At 39.5% G+C, this 20,790-nt stretch overlaps 1 protein-coding gene across 3 annotated transcripts; it reads right to left on the bottom strand.

Moving 5' to 3' along the window:
- Positions 1 to 195: 195 nt before the first annotated feature.
- On the bottom strand, positions 196 to 20,476 carry LOC136687428 (zinc finger and BTB domain-containing protein 17-like). Of its 3 annotated transcripts, none has more exons than XM_066661841.1 (3): positions 20,095 to 20,476; positions 4,627 to 4,686; positions 196 to 4,276 (listed from the first exon to the last, which is right to left on the bottom strand). In XM_066661841.1, the coding sequence occupies exons 1-3, from the start codon at positions 20,395 to 20,397 to the stop codon at positions 3,074 to 3,076; spliced, it is 1,566 nt and encodes a 521-aa protein (XP_066517938.1). In that variant the 5' UTR covers positions 20,398 to 20,476; the 3' UTR covers positions 196 to 3,073. The 3 variants fall into 3 exon arrangements, with proteins under 3 accessions (XP_066517938.1, XP_066517932.1, XP_066517945.1); XM_066661835.1 differs by lacking the exon at positions 20,095 to 20,476 and adding an exon at positions 8,840 to 9,244; XM_066661848.1 differs by lacking the exon at positions 20,095 to 20,476 and adding an exon at positions 7,219 to 7,630.
- Between the last annotated feature and the right edge of the window lie 314 nt (positions 20,477 to 20,790).

Below are 20,790 nucleotides of genomic sequence, written 5' to 3' on the forward strand. Positions count from 1 at the left end.
GGTTTATTTTTCTCCAACAGTTCTGTCTGACAAGAGCATTCGCATCAAGTGCTGTACATAAGAGACAGTGGGTAAAACCTTGTAATGAATTTTAATTGAATTAATGGAAATGAAATCAATAGAAAATCAAGAACAGAACCACACAGGTCATAGCACCAATGAAGAGTATTCTCCATTTAAACCTAAAAGAACAGATACAGTTAATAAAGCAGCTATGAGCAAAGATTACAGCATCTCTAAAGTGTGTATATGTACATATATAATGCTCATATGATGATTGTATAAGCAAGAGAAAGTAAAGTGATACACACGAGTGGAATTAGATGTCTTTGTTTTTGGTCAATTTAAAAGGTGTGGTCATGCACTCGCCCCATCTTTGACTGCTGGCTTTTAAACTAGAGGTGGGCGATACCAAGTGAATACAAGGTCAGTATCGCCGATATTGATACCGATACAGATACCGGAATTCTTTGCCATATGCAGCTGTAGAAGGAGCTGTACAATGCTCCTACAATGTAGAAGCATTGTAGGAGCAATGCTGCTCCTCGAACACTGACGAGGGGGGCAAGTTCACGAAGGGGGGAGGGGCACCTCTGCTCGCAACGTGACTACTCAGGGGGAAGGTGCTCTGCGCTGCCTCACACACAGACTTTGGCGGCAGAGCGGTGGGAGAGAAAAAAGGCTTGAGTATGGATCTTTTTCCACCAGTACTGATCAATACCAGCGTTGGTATCAATATTATCGATATTTGGATCGATCCGCACACCTCTCTTTTAAACCCCCAGTCTGGCCCATTAACAGAAGCAAATAATGCTGTTAATACTCTGGCTTTGGCAAATAAGAGGCTACTGGAAATGTGCTAGTGCTTTTATAAATGTTCATTTAGCCCAGTGTGAGCTAAGAGTAAAAAAACTAAATAACAATAAAAGCTAATAAAAATTTGGCTGTTATGAAAATGGCATCTGCCATAAAAACTCATGACCGGTGCCTCCTGAACATATCCATTGATCACATATATGCAACTTTACCAAAAAGACAAAAGAATGTAAGTAGAAACATTGAGAAATACTCCAGAAAACGGAACTTTCAGCAAAAAAAGCAAACATAACCATTAAAAGAATTGCTTTAAGGCTTCAACCGTTGTACAGTTCAGAATAGGGATGGGCGGTATCCACATTTATTACACCATAATACCATCTCAAAATAATATCTCGGCTTTATCGTGAGGAGGGGCTGCTCTGAGCCTTATATCTTTGAGCAGAAGTCGAGTGAATTTAGCTAAACACAGCCCACACATTGCACAGCGCTAAATTTACAACTGCGGTGGACTACTGAGCTTGTGCTTTTCTCCACCCGTTTTCAGACCGTGACCTCAGCAGTTAGTGAGCTCCCACAGCGCCCCCTCCCTGTGGCTCTCAAATGCACATGATAATTTTAGCCAAATTTTAAAGACACAGAACCGAAATTTGACACCTCTCACACGTCATAAATACCGTCCTCATTTAAGGATACGTCCACATTGTTACATATCGTGGTATACGGAATTATCGTTATACCGCCCAACCCTACTTCAGAAGAATGAAAGGTTGTAGCATGCAAACTCGCAGTGTTGGTGGTGCTTTTTGATGGAGCAGATTGATTCTCTGTTAGACAATTAACAAATTGGCTGCATTTCAGCGATGATGAAATTCCTGGACTCCTACACCTTCAACTCTACACAGGATTAATGAAACAGGGTTTCTCAGTTAACCAGATTAAGTGCGTGATCAACTTTAATTAACAGGTTAACTGAGAAAGCCTTCTCTGTCTCAGTGTCTCAGGTACAGGTGGGTGATGGGCATTTTTCATAATAAATGGTCATTATTTGTATTGAAGATATCACCAACACTTGAAGTGTTCCTATTTAATAGGAGTGATTTTGTTCATTGTTTTTTTTTTTAATGTACCATTACAGGTGTATTGTGTCTATTCCAATTAGAAATCAAAGTCATACATATTCATGTACCATTTAAAAAAGAAAAAAAAAAGGGTTTAAGTTTAGTCCTGGACTATATCTTCCTTTCAATGGAAAAAAAAATAATAATCACAATTCAAATGCTGTGTAGTCCAAGATTAGGCCTAATCCCTGTCTAACCCTATATTGTGAATACTAATACCGGGACTGAAGTATGGTTAAGTCCCCCACACACAGGCTTGATGTTTGAACACTGAATATATTGTTAAGCTGCCAGTTTATGAGCTAATTAATTAATTCACTCATTCATTCATCTTTTGTAAACGCTTCATCATGTTCAAGGGGGGGGGGGTCCAGATCCAACCTGGAATCACTGGACACAAGTTAGGAGCACAACTTGGACAGGGCACCAGTCCATCAAACGGCGAGATTAAACCTCCCCACTTAATATATCAATACTTAAAACAACAGTGAGTTACAAACGAAATGGCAGTGCCCCATCATCCAGACCACCAGTTCCGTCCCCAGAGATCCCCTGCCCATCTTACAAGCAGCTCATTGGACATTGTGGGCATCTGGGTAGTTACTGTTCTCCTCCAGAGTGTTGAGTTGTCCAGTGGTGTTGTGTTCGAGGCAGTGGTTGGCTTCATGTGCGGAGGAAGCCTGTCATCACTGTCCAAAGAAAAACATGCATCTCCATTTTTGTGGTTAGTTTTCAACATCTGAACACAGCAGCTGTCCTTCACACTGTGTGAAACATTCATCATGAATGAACCAATAAAAATGCTTGAGAACTTCCAATGACCATTTAGAAGGTATTTCCTTCTCCTGTAAAGTTACTATTTTGGAGATGCATGTTTTCCTTTGGACAGCAACAATGTGCTAGATATCCCCTTACGCAGCTGGTGGGAGTGTGTTTTTGAGGGGGCCCTAGCTCTCACTGGAACTGGTGATGACTAATGATAAGGGAAACTGGGTTTTTAAAAATTGTGGCAGCTCTTACAAACTGAAAAATTTTATTTCAATATGAAATCAATGAATCAATCAGTCATTCAGCCCTCTGGTACCACATCACCCACTCCTACCTGGTCCCATTTCCTCTAAAACTGCACCTTCTATTTAAGACAGCTCTTGGTTTGCACCGTTCTCCTGCTCTTCCTTGGCCAGAACCCGTTTGGGTCGACCCTTGGGCCTCCCCGGTGGCCTCTTCCTTGTTTTGAGTTTGGAGTTTTCCTGCACTGCTTCTGGCGGAGATGGAGAAGAAGGCGGTGGAGAAGTCTCAGAGCTGTGGTAGCGCAGGTTGTGGCTCTTGAGGCTGACGTTGTGGTTGAAGCACTTGTCGCAGAACTTGCACTTGTAGGGCTTTTCTCCCGTGTGGAGACGCACATGGGACTTGAGGTGGCCCTCCTGACTGAAGGAGCGTTTGCACACCTCGCATTGGAAAGGCTTTATTCCCGAGTGGATGAGTTCGTGCCTCTCTAATCGGTCCAGGTGAGGGAAGCCCTTTCCGCAGGTTTTACATGTGTACTTCCAGGGTCCTCTGTGGGTTCTTATGTGGCGGTTCCTCTTCACAATATTGCAGAACTTTTCAGGACAATCGGGACAGTGGTAAGGCTTCTTCTCTTTGGGGTGTGTTTCCTCATGCTCCAGTTTGGCTGGTCTGTTGCAGAAAGGCATGAGGCAATACTTACAAGGGTGCAGTGTATCTCCATGAAGTTTTTTCATGTGTGCTTTCAGTCCTTTCTCAGTCCTAAACCTCTTGTCACAGTTCTTACACAGGAGGTGTTTAGTCTTATGCTCACACACATGCTCCTTCTTGCCATTTGCCTCAGTTGGTTTCACATAGAAAATGCCACACTCCTGACACAGCACTCGCTTGGTGGTGACTCCATGCTCCTCCTCAGCATGATCCTGAAAGCTTTTGAAATCACTAAAGCGGATGAGAAGCTTCTCGAGGCTCAGAGATCCCAAATTCTCCGCAGACACGCACTTGGGACATGCGAAAACCTTGGGGTGACGCAGTAACGAACACTGAAGCCTGGCTTCCGACCCACACTCCTCACAGCACACCACAGGCATACTGCCGTCGTTCTCCAAAATCTCAGAGGTATCCGACTCCTCCTCGTCCTCGGACAGTTCAGAGTACTCAGAGTCCTTGATGTCATCCTGCGCAGGTGGCTCCCACTCGTCTGAGCTGTTGTTCCTTTTCCTTTTGTTGTTTTTCTTTCTCCTCGTCTCGTCCTCTTCTTCCTCATCTGGACTTTCGTATTCGCTCATTAACTCATCGGATGATAACGTGACTTCCAGCTCCTTCTGCTCTCCCTGGAAATAACCAAAGACAGAAACCGTAAGGAGGATACAAAGCTTTTGTTTTAAAAAAAAATAAATAAAAAGCACAGTAAACCAGTTTTAAAGATGTTGCCTAAAGTCTCATTTGGACTGGATTTGTTTTTTTTTTTTTTATGTGGACATTCAAAAAAAAAAAAAAAAAAAAAGTTTATTTGCCTCCTCCTGTAAAAACTTACATCCATATGGCAATGAAATACTAGAGGATATCAGAGTTTCTACTTCCTGAATTTATCAATCACGAGCAAGGTCTTCTTCTCCAATTATGTGTGGTGCACAGACACATATATAATAGAAACACAGAGAGAAAAATCTGATACACTTACATAATTTTGGGCTCTTGATATTTCCACCTTGCTGGAGAAATCCACTGCACCAGTCAGAATCTAGACATAAAGAGAACAGAACAGAGAGAATAACAGATGAAATTGTAGAATAAAGATATCAGCAAAGTAGCTGAATGCAGAGCTGGTCTTGTTGTATTCAAGGGAAGCCAACATCTTCCTAACACACACTTTAATACTGGGAAACCTAAATTAACATTTTGAGCCTTAACGGGACTCTTGAGGTGACAGACTAGCATACTCCATACTGATTATAATCTTGAAGATAGAAGGATGTTCGGAATATCTACAGCTACTTTGTGGTGGACTTTAGGGCAGGGCTGACAGAAATTTGTCCTCCATCACCTCAGCATTAACATTAGCCATATGGCTTTCTTTCACATTCCCATGCTAGCAAGGAAATAGAGTAATGATACACACGAGAGAGAGAGAGAGAACAAATGAACATACATCACTGCCTCTTGTAAAGCCAATTTAAAAGGATAATTATCTACACTTCCCCAACATTCAGATACACCATCCAAAAGGGTTTTTCCTCTCTTTCAGACCGGCACACCCCATTTGAAAGGAAATTCCATGTCATAAAATGGCTTGGCTGCAAAAACAGTGGCAAAGAAAGGGTTTGGTTTGGTGTGAAATGCTCTGCACTGGAAAAACTCAATGTCAGGATTGTTGACAACAGTGGTGAATGGAACCAGACGTGTGCCTCCATAAGCTCCTTTTATCATCATAGGAAATGGTTATGAATATGCTGCTGATGCCCAAGACACTGCTGCATGAGAATATAAGGAAGGGTTTAGATTTAAAAGTATGTTTTTGTCTACACTCATTTATAATGGAAAGGTACATACAGTGTGTTTTCAGGCAAAATGATCCCCAGAAATACACACTGTAGCTATGTACTTTAACAGTGGTTGTTGAGAACGATCACTGACTTGGTGTCACAGACATGTTCCTTTCACCATCTCTGTAAACATACCACAAGTGAACAAAGAGTCCACAAGTTTCTTTATAAATCAACCACTTCACAAAACTAATTCAGGTGGTACAGGCTAAGAGTAAAAACACCTGATGCACCACTTTATGGAAAAGTTATTTTCTTTCCTTCCCGGTTTCCAGTTAATCCAGGTGCAGTTGATTGGCCGAGATGTCTTTGGAGCCAGAATTATTATTCTTTATTCCAGAGCTGGAGCTGCAAGACTAATGTTGCTAAAATACTGAATATCAATAGGCTCCCAAATAGTTTTCTTTCAAAACTACTCCTACAGGATATAACTTAAATTACTTAAAATATGGAAGAGACAAGTTGATGCATTTCGGATCAGAACATCTGGCAGTGTGGAATAGGGGTTTAAATTCTTCCAGTTGTTGTGATATAAAACTGATGTAAACAGGCACATTTTATGTCCCCAGCTGGTCCCCACAATGAAATCAGTACATTTTAAAGTGAAGACATGTTTAAAGTTTTGGTTAAGGTTATATTATACTTAAGCAAGTAGTAATTATGAAAAATGTAATGTTAAGTCTTCAAAAATTAAATGGAAGTCTGCATAATTTCCCTACAATTAACAGATTGTGTATATTCTGTCAATATGCATTAAATGCTGAGACTCACTACTGTTTTAAACTGGTGCATGGCTAAAAACAAGGACCCAGTCTTGTCATGCCATGTGATTTTCACAAAACACTGAACAGAGACTTCTAACAGAGTTGACTCTGAAAACACACATCTCATGTCAACAGAAGTCCACAGTCTATGAATCCTGTAAGACCATGGTCTTGTCTTACCTACAACACAACACTTGGCTGTGCAAAGATGCTGTTTTAGCCCAAATGGACTTGCTTTTTACTTCCACAGAATCACTGACCATGTCCTGTTCCCTCTCGCATCACCAATTTTTTTTTTTTTTACCTTCATACTGCCTATAACTTATTATCTTAAAGCAGTTCACATTTTCTGATCTGTTACTTCTTGAAAAGTGGAGGATGGGTTCCAACTTATGAGTCTTGGTTCCTTCAAAGGTTTCTTCCTCATGCGCTGAAGGAGTTTTTCCTTGCCACATTTGCCCTTGTCTTACTCATAAGAGGCTTGGACTTGGGTCTCTGTAAAGCTGCATTGGGACAACTTATGTTGTGAAAAGCAACAGAAAAAAACAGAAAAGCAATGAAAAATTCATTGTTTTTTCCTCACTTTTTCAGTCAAGCCCTGACTCTTGACAGCTCACATAAGCTCAGCATTTACACCAAGACGGGAGAGCCACCACTAGGGAGCCTCAGCTTTCTCGTCGTACCCTGCTATGTGGTTAGCGCTACTTTATCACAGCGCCAATGCCTCAGGAGCGTTTTCCCTCGGCTGCGGTCTTCACTCTACTCCGGTGTTTCTCCGTATCGCTGTTTACACAGTGAAGGCCCATTCGATCTGGGACCAGCGCGTATGAGTCGTATCTAATGTCTTTCTCCCGAGTTTATCTGAGCATTAGAGTTACGGAGAAAGCCTCATAATGTGAAAGCAGGGTTTAAAATCTGCGTTGGTGGAAAGTAAACAGCAAAGCAGGGGCAGCCACTAGCGCTTACCTCGGCTACCCTTCTCCTAGTCGACAGCCGTAGAAACTGACTCGGTATAGCCGTGGGTCTCAGGACACTCCGACGGAGAGCTTGTCTGTAATCCTCATGTAGAAAATGATCTCCGCAGACACGGAGATTCCTCACAGAGCTTTGATTGAACGGCTCTGCTGCCAGCTTGTGGTTCATGGCCAAAAGCCACCGTTTACAGGTTTCTGCTTCGGGAGGGAATCTGTGGAAAGGAACCGGGCTCCCTGTAGATAGCCTGGTTCTGTTTCTACACAGCGGAACACAGCACCTCATTGCTTGAGTTTACTGTTATTAGAAACGATGCTTCTGCCTCCACAACACAGCACCGCAGCCTCCCACAAGCCGTCCCAAATGGAGTCCCGAGGTCCTCCAAAGCCTACAAGTCAAGGATGTAGGACGTCAACAATATGCAGACCTACAGCTCCAAACACCTGAAGGGTGCTTGGTTCAGACTTGGTTCTGCAGGCTCTAATCATCAGTTCAGATTACAAGCACAATGCATCCCAGGGATGAGATCAATTAAAGCAACATGGCATCATATATTTATCTTAAAGTTAAAGCTTCAAAAATCACTGCAATGATCCACTGACCTGCAATAGAGAGAATAAAGCATCTGTCGTTGCTATTCTGGGCTTAGCACACCAGAAACTGAACTATGAATCTGCTGGTGGAGGGTAGGAAATCATCCCCTCTCCCTCCCCATTTAGTACAGTGCTATAAAAATGAATGACAAGGGAATAAGAAAAATAAGTTATTTTTTAATATATTGAAAAGCTGAACACCTCTCCCCATCTGAGGGACTATTACATAAACAAGTTCTAAATGAAGGCTCAAATATTTAAATGATGGCCAGCCCTAAATGTGCGATGATTGATTCATCTTCTCTAACCACTTCATCCTGAACAGGATTGTGGTGGGTCTGGAGCCAACCCGGAATCACTGGGCACAAGGCAGCAACACACCTTGCATAGGGCACCACTCCATTATGGGGAAATCACACAGTCACATCTTACCACGTGTGTGTGAAACTGTCACAGGTACGAGTGTGCTAATGACTGGGTGAGTGTAATGCCCTGCATTTAGCTGCCGCTCTGTTGAGGGTGTTTCTGCCCTGTGCCTAGTGATCACAGGCAGGCTATCCACCCTCTATGACCCTGCTCATGATGAAGCACATATGAATGAAAAATGGGTGTGCACTAGTGCTCTCCATGCATCCTCCATTGAGGATTTCAAGAATGCAGACTTAAGCAAAAGACAATACCCAAAAATCCTTGAGATAGAAATGAGGACCCTTTACCAACGTTTGTCAACAACATTTTGAAATAAATATATAAACATTCTGGAAGCTCTAAAATTCAGAAGCAAAACTGACTACAAAACACGTCTCGGCCGATCAACTTCATCTGGGGAAATTGGAAAGGCTTGGTATATACGTTATTTAAGGTAGTATGGAGCGCAAAAATAATTCTGCCGCACCATTTAAGGTGGAATGGAACACATGAATAAGAAGCTGGAGAATGAGAGAACCTCTGGTCCATAATTTAACGTGGATTGTCAAATTTAAAAGAGGAGCAAAACGCAAGGCAGCTTCTCCTGGACATACCTGAGTTTCGCTCTTGGTGTCAACTTTCTGCCTCTTTAACATTAAGGAGGGGATAGCGGTTTTCTTGACAATCCTCCTCCGCGGGTAGCCCATCAACTCCGCCTTCAAGTCCCTCTCATAATCCTCAACTCGGAAGTGCTGGCTGCAGACTCGTAAATACACATAGTTCTTCTGTGGAGTGTTTATATCTCTGCCTATAGCCGCCAGCCACTTCTTACACAGCTCCACATCCTTCTCGGGAAAACGGTGGAAAGTGACACCTTTAGCCCTCGCCTCGTCGTATTTATCGCAGCCGGGGACGCTGCACTCCGCGGGCATTATTCTACCAAACCGTGTTTAATCACAGAAAAAGGACAACGCGCTTTTTTTTATCCTCCTCGAGTAAAGACTCTAACACCAACACTGATCTAGGGAGCCTACAGTTCGCGAATCTGATTGGTGGGGAGCGCAGTGCTGTGACTCATTCGCGTTGTGAATCCTGGGAAATGTAGTTCAGTCCAAACAACTGTCCTAATCCTTACCCCAAGTGCTGAAGCCTATTAGAAGAGTACACTTTAAAGAAGCCTTTTATCTGTCTTTTAGTTCATCTATCTGATATATTTTGTGGTTTTTAAAAAAATACCTCCTGGACTTTATACTTAAACTAAAAAAGTCACAATATTAAAACAACCTCAGAGCTTCCTTGACATACGTGCACTCTATAGTTCCTCAATTATGAATTATAAATCAGTTGCACTGCATTATTTCTTAACCACATTCACTCTGTACTTTAGTGTTTAGGACCCCTACAGGACAAACATAGTAGGTATGATCTGGGTGGTGGATCATTCTCAGTGCTTCACTGACACTGACATTTTGGTGGTGGTGTTAGTGTGTGCCCACTTGTATGAGTGGATTAGACACAGTAGTGTTACTAGAGTTTTTAAACACCTCAGTGACACAGCTGTACTAAGAACACCCCCACATCCATCCTATTATATACCTCCCACTTAAGCTGCTTTATATAAATTCAGTGAATTTAGAGTAGCACATGGCCTTCAGTTACTTTTATATAAAAGAAATATATTTATAACAAAGAAAGTAAAAAAAAAAAAAAAAAGCATATTGCTCTTGGTGTGTTGTTATTGCCAGGTCCTTTCATCACAAAATGTAGTTCTACCAAAAATGTAGTACAGTAGACAAAAGCAGGACACAGAACTCCATATATTTACTCCATACTTTATATGAAGCAGACACTGGTTTCTTATTTGAATTTGCCATTCCTCCTTAAATGGAGCACCTGGAATGCATGTATAACCGGGAGAGAAAAAAAATTATATATATATATATATATATATATATATATATATATATATATATACACACACACGAACTGGAAAGGAGTTCAGTCACACACAGCCAGTGACAAGGCATCTCACGGCCAATCCATCTACCAACAAGTGTTTTGGATTGTGGAAGGGCACTGGAGCACCCAGAAGAAACCCAAACAGACAGAGGGAGAACACACCGCACTCCTCAGTCAGACAGTGGCATGTGGCAGTAAGGCATGGTTTGAACCCAGAAATTTGGCTGGAGCTGTGTGGCGGCACCACCATGTTGCACATTTGGTGTTTATGTATTTCTTAAATCTAACTGTTAGAAACAGCAGTAGCTTCAGCAAAAACTGTAGTCCTTATTAACCCTTTATAGTGGAGTGATAGTAGTGGTTAGCAGTGTTATACAACTGGCAAATATTTGACTGTGATACTCAGATTTCTTAGGGAAAATTTTCACTTTTGAATAACACAAACTGACATTTTCTGATTCGTCCAACCGAATGAAAGATTGCTCATAATCATAGGGCGCATCTCAGCTGTGTATTACACACAATTACTGTAATAAACTGAATTCAAAAGATTAACATATTACTGTTTTGTACTGGGAAGAAGTGATATGTCAAATTGCACACTGCATCTAGGAACAGTAGTTCCTGCATCCATCAAAATGAAACTAAAAAACTGACTGGTTCTAAGTATACATTGTCGATATTTGGGTATACTCAACTCTAACGTTCAACCCAGCTACATACTACATATTTAAAATACAAGCTTTATTTTTAAGTATGCAATACTTACAATACAATACTTCTCTCTCTCTTCATGTGAAACCAGTTGTAATAATCTTCTCAGCTATGGTTGTGTACCAAGAAATCTGGGCCCATCAAGAAATCCATTAGCCTTAAAGCCACCGAGTGGGTGGGGGTCTGTTTTCTTTCAGACATTTTGCCTCTGTTTATATTCAGGCGTCAAGGCCTCCGTGTTTTACTTTGGAAAGATGAATTCATTCTTGCTTAGAGTGGGGGTCTTTTATCAGCCCACAATCAGCCTCAAAGCCTCAAAAAGCAACAATATTTTTAAAAATTTAAAGATAAAAAAAAACAAACCCACACACTTTTTAAAAACCTGTTTCGGAGCTCAGTGTGATATTTCCGTGTTTACATTTTTGGGAAAGCTCCTTCACAGAAAACTACATTACTAAAAGGTTATGAATATGGTTTCTGATGCCTAAGACACTTTGTTTCTGTATTTCTGGGAAGGCTACAACTCATGCCTAAATATTCATGAAATATGTATCTGCGGCTGGTTCTAAGACAAAAATAAATAGCCCCCAAAGTAAACTTATTTTTCAGATTTACCACAATTTTATCACAATCAATATTACATATACAAAACAGATGATATGTGGAGGTCCACCAGTGCTTGTGGATAGTAAGCAGATAATAAGGGTTCCTTGCTGGTTGTTCAGAGTAAATAAAATGGTGTATCTGTTTTGCAGAAATGGTGACACCTGGTTCCTAACACCATCACTGTAAAAAGAATCAATCATTTCCTCCACAAAATATACAGTTTCCACACTAAATGACTTTCTTAAAATCTCTGCATAATGAATCAGTTATGGTATAAACAAAGTCAATATTCAAAGAACTTTGGTGTGAAATGCCTCATTCCAGAGAAATTTGCCGAGCCGGAGTTATTCACAGTAGTGGTGATGGGTATCAGACATCTGAGGGTTTAACGCCTGTAAAAGCTCACAGTGAAAGCTATTACATGGACTGGATGTAAATACACTACCTTTTCATAATCACACTTTTGGTAAAACTGAATATATGCCTAGGGTATTACAAGGCATGCATAAAAAATATACTCAGCATGTTAAGAGAAACATTCCCCTCCTTCTCCACAGTGGAACACAGTTCTGGTTCTTAATGAAACTTCTGTAACCTGCTTTGGTCCAAACACCACAAGCCCCACAGCAGGGTTCTCCGCCTGTCTAAATAGCCCTGTTCAGAGCCCGCTTTCAGTGCCTGTTCCTTTAAAATGATAAAGATCCACTCGCTATTTACCCTGACACAAGCGCATAGCAGTGAGGAGCAAGCAAGGAGCATAAGCTGTTTTTTAGCCATTTTCGCTCAGTTCTCTTTCTTCTCCATTCTCGTTTTCACTCTTATTTCTTGGAGCTTGTTGTGTATATTTTCAACCTCATCTTTGCACGCTCACATAAATGCGAGTCCTGCGCTGTGATTGGACAGACTCAGACAAAGGGGCTGGGCAATTCTAAAGTCTCTGCACTCTGTCAAACGTGGAGCAGAATCTGAATGACTCTTCTTTCCACCATGTTTTCTGCCTTGGGCACACCACACAAAACTGACTGGGTGGGCTTGTCTGTCCATGTGTGGGATAGTGGCCTCCAGATACAAATATAAATGTGAACATTAATAAATTTAGATCATTTTTATTGTGCCTTATGCATGGAAATGCATTGTGTTATGATAGTTCTGCATCACACATATAGCCTAATATTTAAAAATAGCAGAGACTGCTTTTTTCAGGCAAAATTGTACTAGATTTTCCACTATTTCCTCATCATTAATATCTGATATAAAACTCAGCTGGTCATTTATGTAGGTCGCCTGAGGTTGTGGAGAAATTAAATGGATATGTTTGTGTTGTGATGTGGAGACGCCTGGTTCCCTACACCACCAACACTGTAAAGAAACCGGAGAAGGCAAGTTTCTCTACAATGCACCAATTCACATCACACCATGTGTGTATAATTTAATCCTGAAGATGTAAACAAAATCTTTCAGAGCAGTCTGATGTGAAATGTGTCATTCCTGAGAAAAGTGGCGAGTCAGAATTGCTCACAGTGGGGGAGAACGGAACCAGACGTCTGAGAGTTTAATGACTCTCAAAGCTCTTTCAGAGAAAGCCATTATATGAAATGGTGGCGGATAGGTGGCCTGAGCAGAATCAAAACCAACTGCACCTAAGAGGGATCTGTCTTGGTGGAGCTGGTGTCCGCAAAAATGGACATTAATCACAGGTTTAATGTGAAAAATGCTAAGGATGAAAATGTGGACAGGGTTTTGCACTTAATCCTCAACTTTAAGAAATGACATGGTGCAAAATAAGCCAAAAAAATGTCTGATGTTGTGAGGAACAAGGCGTTATATTAACTAAAACAATCAGAATATTATTGCCATTATCATTGAATAAAGAAAGCAAAGACAGACAGTAGGTTAATATACTTTTAAATATGTATATTTTAAATAATAATAAAAAAAAAATTCAGAAATTGGAGGAGACATGTCTCTAGTGTAAATTACACCTTGGATAATACACAATACAATAAATAATAGAATGAAATGGAATGTAAATTATCAAATAAACAAACAAACAAATAAGTAAAACTGTAGTCATAGATTGTATGTAAATTGTCTTTGCTTTAAATATATTCTAAACTAGAAGCAAATACACAGTTGTGCAAAATGAATCCTAAAATAGCTGTGAATACTGTAAACAGTTGAGAAATTTAATTACTGCAGCACTCAATATTAATTTACTCAGTTTACTGCCTCACCTCATACATTCATCAGTGCAATACCTACTTATTGATGCTGCACATGCAAATATTATGTTCCTCAAACAATATTAAAGTGTACACATTACACTGTTTTTTCCACAGTTGAACACAGTTCAGGGTCTTAACGAATCTGTGACATGCTTTGGTCAAAACCCCACAAGGATCAAACACAGCATTGCTCGAAATTACTAAACAGTTAAGATGCAGACGGACATGTTCAGAGTGGTTTGATGGAGAAGTTTCTAGAAAAAACTGGTGTGTCAGAACCATTCGTAGTGGTGGTGATGGGAACCAGACGTCTGAAGAATGTCATGCCTCTTAAAGCTTCCTCAGAGAAAAGTATTTACAGGAAATGTGTGTCCTGACCAGAAACACTTTACTGGCGAAGTAATACAACATGCCCTAAAAATAGGTCTTAGTGGAATTGGTGTGTGTGTGTGTGTATTATATATATATATATATATATATATATATATATATATATATATAGACAAATCACCAAATCAAAATAAATCATATACTGTAATTACTCATGCAAGATTATTAAATTTATTTAGGGATAATGGTGTATGCAGATTTTAACATATCAATATATACTGAACTAAATTATAAACACAGTTTTGCTCCCATCTTTCATGAGTTGATTTCTATGTACACAAAAGACCTTTTTCTCTCAAATACTGTTCAGAAATTTGTCTAAATCTGTGTTAGTGAGCACTTCTTTGCTGAGATAATCCATCCACCTCACACAAGAGATGTGGCACATCAAGATGCTGATTAGACAGCATGATTATTGCACAGGTGTGCCTTAGGTTGGCCACAATAAAAAGCCAGTGATTCTGAGCAGGCTCAGGACCCACTGTGATCCTGAACTGGATAAATGCTTACAGACAGTAGTTGCATTCCAAAGCCTAGGCTGCAGCTGAGGTAGGACCGTCCTATGAAGACCACTCCTGAGTAAACTTTTTTTTTTTTTTTTTTTTTTTTTTTCATTCATTCATCGTCTTTTCTGCTTGTCCATTTCAGTGTCACGGTGGCAACAGTTCTGAGTAAACTGATCACACAAATGGAACAGTCTAAGGATGCTGCATTGTGATGTTAACAGAAAGGACGTTTGACTGGAAGCACTAACATAACTAAGTTAAAATAATTTGTATTTGCTTATTTATATTTTCCTGCAAGACAATACTATAAAACATTATTAAAATTCATACTTCAACCTATAAACACTCAAACTTTTAAAAACCATTTCACTTGGGATTAAAAATAATATATTACAAAATATGCTTTCTGTGGTACTGTAATATGCCAGTAAGCTTTGATTAAATATAGTATAGAGACAAATAGTTTACTTATTGAGTTATTTTACAAGGTAAACGAACTCCGTGTCTTGTTTATTTTATCCAACGCGCTGTACATGTGCAGAATTGTAGGTAACTGAGGGCCACGAAGGATACGTTTGTTGCGTCCTTCAAATTGCTCCGAACGTAGGCTGCATTTCTCGGCTGTACACGAAGGATCCTTCCCATTGGAACAGTCTTGTGACGCAGTGGCCAAAAAATGGAGCCAACCTCGGCCACAGCCAAGACTTTAGAATGCAGCTACTGAATGAAAAGTGTGAAACTGAAAATGTTCTAGCTTTCCTACTGTTACAAGCCTGTTACAATGAGTTAAGTGCAATATGTTTACAGTTCAGCACTTGGGAGCATTTTATTTATTGTTTTTAAATGTTAATCTACCTTTTTGCCCTTTCCTGCTTCTTAAACACTTGAAGTGGTAATGCCCTAAGAATTTTTTTTAGACAAATATCATTACTTTTTGTGGTAAGAAAATGTGCTCATTTCAGTGAAATCTTTCCTTGTGAAAACATAGTTATTGGTTAGATTGCTTTCATGTAAAATGCTTAATTCCAGCAAAAAGTGGTGAGTATATTAATTCCAGTAAATCGTTCAATATGGTGATAAATTATATCTCTCACCTCCACATTTTCACCATGAAAATTTAAACAGAAAAGCTCACTGTGGTTTAAAGCCTCCAAGTTTAAGTCTCTAAAAACACATTACTTGAAATGTTTGAGTGTGCACCACCTGACACACATCTTGTACAGTTTGGGGACGACTTTTAGTATAAATTGTATTTTCATAAAGCATTCACGGCAGAAAAGAACACACAGGGCCTTGAAAGGAAATTATTCCGATTGCAAAAACTTCTCAATATGCAAACCACCAGTGTGTTACGTGTTTGGGGTGTCATTGTGTGTTTTTAACTGCCTAAAGAGTAAAATAAAATAGAATAAGATTCTCCTCCACTCTTATGAACAGATAACACTCCTGCTGAGGGAGGCTTTCTCTCCTCACTCAAGGGTCCCAACTTCTCAAACACCATGATGACAAATATCTCAGCTGATGCTAATGTTGACACTTTATTATAATAAATAAATAAAACCACCTTTACTGAATTAGTGTAAAATAAGAAACTGAAAATAAACAGTTTTAACAGTTGTTCAAATATTTATTTTTTGCCATCTCACCTTTCACCCAGAGATTTGTTCTCAAGTGGTTTAATCGATGAACAGAGGGGAATTTATTGCATGCACCTTTTCTGTCTATGGAGTGTGCTCCTCAGCTGTTATTGGTATAAACCCATGGCATTGGAGTCTAATTGTGAATTTTGTAACTTGGTGCTTGTGTTTAACTCTGTTCAGTTTTTAATCTCTATCATTTCACATCAAGCCACTCAAATGATTGTCTCAAATTTCCACATAATTAAATGGTTAATATGTAAACTAAGCCCATTCTGATTTGGTGTGAAATGAGTCATCAAGCAGAATTGTTCACAGCAGAGGTGATGGGAACCAGACGTCTGAAGAGTTTAATGCCTCTAAAAAGCTCCCTCACAGAATATTACCTGAAACGGTTATGAATCCAGTCTGAGCAGAATCAGAATCACTTCAGTTCCCCCTCAAGTACAACCACAGGGCCTGGGAATGTGTCTAGGTGGAACTGGTGCATACATAAATTGAAGAGTAAACAAATACTCTATTATACAGGAATACAAAGTCCAAACGGTGTACAACCAATACTCAATCACAAACTCACCCAAACACACACCTGGGGACAGTTTCACACACTCACACAGTCACTCACATATGATAATGTCACACTCACACTTGCGGACAATTTCACGCTAAGTCACTTACACAATCAAACCTGTGGACCGTTTCAGTCTGTCTCTCACTCACTCACACACCCAGTCACTCTCTCACCCCTGTGGATCATTTCAGTAAAATTCTCTACAGTGAATCATTTCTCATCCCACTGCTTGGGATGACTCTGTATGTCTCTGTGACAGAATTACGCTACAACTGTGAAAAATATGTGGAACTTCCCTTTAAAGGGGAAATTCCACCCATTTTCAAAAGCTCCTGGTAATTAAACAGTTAAGATGTAAACAAATCCCTTATTGAGAGCAGTCTGCTGTGAAACAGTATATTCAGACAACACTGGCGCCTCAGATTTGTTCTGAGTGGCGATGATAGGAACCAGATGTTTGAAGCTTTTAGTCCCTCTAAAAGCTCCCTCACTGAAGGTTATTACATGAAATGGTTACACATACCTCTGAGTGTATCAGACCCTGTTTTAGGAGAGTGCAGAGATGAGATTTTGGACAAGAGTTTTAAAAATATTAATGCAAAGAGGGGCATTCAAGACAGAGAAAGCAAAGGCACACCCAAACAAACCCCTATGCAGATTTACCACTATTTCCATCATCATCATTATCACCGAGTTTAAAACCTTTTTTTAGACAGTAATGTTTCAATGCTGTCTGTGGACGGAAATAAAAGTCTATGTACTATGCATGTGTGGTGTACATGAGGATGTCTGGTTCCTATCACCACCACTGTAAAGAAAATCTATGTTTGTCTATAAACCAAAGCATGACTCACAGTTTAATATGTAATTATAGTCATCCAGAGAGGTCTGAAATAAAATGCGTCACTCCAGAGAACAGTGGCACACCAGAGTTGTTCACAGTGGTGGCGATGGGAACCAGACGTCTGAGAGTTTCCCCCTCACAGAAAGCTGTTAAAATAACAGTTCTGAATACTCAGCCTGAGCAGAATCTAAACCTCCTTCATAAGCAAGCACAACAGCACAAGAAATCTGTCTTAGCGGAACTTGTGGATGCATAAATAAATACAGTATCAACGGTAAACAAATACTATAATATTTGTTTTGTAAGCAATGCGACTCCTGGTTCCTATCACAACCATGTAAAAAAAATAAAAAATCTGAACAGGCAAGTCTCTATATAACATACTCTTTCATTCAACTCAATGACTGCATCTTAGTGATTGAGCCATACAGAATTTATAAAACATCAGTGGACTTCCCCTTTAAGGCAGACGCATTCTTAATTCTGGAAAAAGGGACACTCCCCCTCATCTAGACAGCAAAACACAGTTCTGGCTCTTAATGAAACATCTGTGACCTGCTTTGCTCAAAACCCCACAAGCCCCACAGCAGCTCTCTCTCACCACACCGTCTAAATAGTCCTGTTCAGAACACTTGCTTTCAAGGCCTATTCCTTTAAAAAAAAAAGAGCCGCTTGCTGTTCACCCCGAGCACAAAGCAGTGAGGAGCAAGGAGCAGATGCTCTGGTCGTTAGCCGTTTTCCCTTCTTCACTTATCTTTATGTGGCTGAATACTATCAAATCCTCATAGTAATGTTCCAAAATCTAGCACTAAAGTTTCCCCAGAACAGTTCAGGCGGCTACTGCAGCAAAGGAGATGACAAACCCTGGTTAATGCCTTTCATTTCCAAATAAATTATGGATGTCAACACATTTTAAATACACAGAGTACATTTAAACAAACAATGAATACAGAATAGAGAAACCCTTTCAGTTGAGGAATTCTTTCATTGAGGGAGTTTTCAGAAGTTTTAAAACTCTTCATCAGACATCTGGTTCCCATCACCACAGCTGGGAACAATTCTGAAACTTCTCTAGAAACACAGCATTTCACATCAAACCACTCCGAATGGCTGTGTTTACATCTTTAAAACTGAACCCAGCAGAAATGTTTAGAAATAAATTTAAGAGGCCTTTCAAACAGGAGAGTAAGTATGCACAGGTTGGGTACCCCTGATACAGGCGTGTTTTGTGTTAAATAGAGATAAAATTGACTAACAAAGCTATTTAACACTTTGGTATTTCTTTAAATGTGATGTAATTGAATTGAAGGAATAGTCGGATGCCAAATCGAAGAAACATGATTTTCCACGTAACCCAGATGCAGTTGATCAGCCAAGATATTTTTAGAATCCAAGTTTTGCTGGAGTTATTGTACTAATGATGCTAACAAACACTGGAATGTAATAGTCAACCAAATAGCCTTCATGTCCACAGATTTCTCTCTAAATGCATCCAGGTCTTAAAGTGCAATGGACCATTTAGGATGCAGTGGGACTTACGATGGACTGTTAAACCAACACAGCTTCACCTTAAAGCTGAATAATAAGAATGAACCAGAACCACCTTCCTTCCTTTGTACAATCTAGTATCTAATCTCAACACCCTTTTGCAATTCAGCAGTCATGTGAACAGTAAGGTAGTTCCAGTTTAGCTCAAAATGACAGTGTGCTGTTCTATTAATAAGTTATTTTCAATAAATATATTTAAGTACATTTATAAACAAGATGGTGTGAGTGTGTGTATACACACACACACACACACATAGCAGAGGCATGATATATATATATAAAATCATGCCTCTGCTAATTAACTGCAATTGGGAAAAATATAAAATCATGTAATTATTTTATTATTATTTTAATCAAACTATTGCTATTCAAACTATAATCAACTGTAATCAAACTATTATCCATATAAATGTTATGTACGCTAAATATTTAGGATATAAATATTTACATTGGTATTTCTTTAATCATTGTATTCAAAAACAAAATAATTTAGAAGTACTGTGCATACTTATGTAACCCCTAATTCATGTTTATGTTAGTTCTAGGGGTGTAGAACCTAATCTTTTCCACACAACTGAATATAAGCTCATTTAAGAACAGCTTGACTATTTAAAAAATGTAAGAAGCTCAATTAAGATATTCATCCCGAGTTTAAGATAAACTGAAAATAAAAAGCTGCAAAACATTTTTAACTCTCAGTTCCACCTTAAACAATGCCAGAGTTAAATTCTAGTGCATGAGAGGCGCCAGCGTAACTGCTGTAGTATTTAAGGTGGAATTGAGAGTTTAAAAAAAGTCAACTTCAATCGAGCGAAAGGTAAATATTAGTGATGTACATTGGTTAATTTGTGTCCTGAATGTCTAATTACCTTAAGTCCAGCCTCTGTGGGTGAATAAGAAACGGATGGGACAGCTGTTTTCTTTAAAAGACGACATTTGGAGAAATCCGCGGTGGGGTTTTTCACCGGTTTGTTGTAGTCGTCTTCGTTGAAATGGTCGCTGCAGACCCTAATGTTGTAGAGTTTCTCAAACGGCGTGCTAATGTCTATATTCAGCAGATTCATCCACTGCTTTAGGGTTTCTGTTTCTTGTATCGGGAGCCGGAAAAATCGCACAGGTCTGTATTTCTTCCATTTGTTTGTGCAGTGGGGCATTGCACAATTCACTCCCATTTTCTCCAACAATAAACAAACAAAGAAACAAACACAAACTTCCCTCAGCTCTTTCTGGCGGACACTGCCAGCCCTTAACTTTCACACGCGAGTTTTTCAGACACGACCCACATGAAAAACCCCGCCTATAAAGAAGAAAAAACTGTATCCTAAAATGTGGGTTTGACTCAAACCATTCCCTTGCTCCCTATGTAGGGTACACATTATGAAATAAGAGCTTCTAAATCCAGATGGCGCTCAAAATTTACCATAGTGTTAAAACAATGTTCTGGGATAAGAGTACTTTCTATTAGATAATATAATAGATAATAAGAGAACAAAATGGTCTGGGATATATTACATGGTAAGAAATAGTGTTCTGGAATGTATTAGTAAGAGAATATTGTTTTTAGA

Source organism: Hoplias malabaricus, chromosome 1, assembly GCF_029633855.1.
Source record: "Hoplias malabaricus isolate fHopMal1 chromosome 1, fHopMal1.hap1, whole genome shotgun sequence".
Classification (NCBI taxonomy): domain Eukaryota; kingdom Metazoa; phylum Chordata; class Actinopteri; order Characiformes; family Erythrinidae; genus Hoplias; species Hoplias malabaricus.

Coding starts and splice junctions, on each gene's coding strand:
- LOC136687428 (XM_066661835.1), bottom strand. CDS start 9,157: ATGCCCGCGGAGTGCAGCGTCCCCGGCTGCGATAAATACGACGAGGCG. Junction 4,687..8,839: donor ACACCAAGAGCGAAACTCAG/GTATGTCCAGGA, acceptor CTTTATGTCTAG/ATTCTGACTGGTGCAGTGGA. Junction 4,277..4,626: donor TATCAAGAGCCCAAAATTAT/GTAAGTGTATCA, acceptor GGTTATTTCCAG/GGAGAGCAGAAGGAGCTGGA.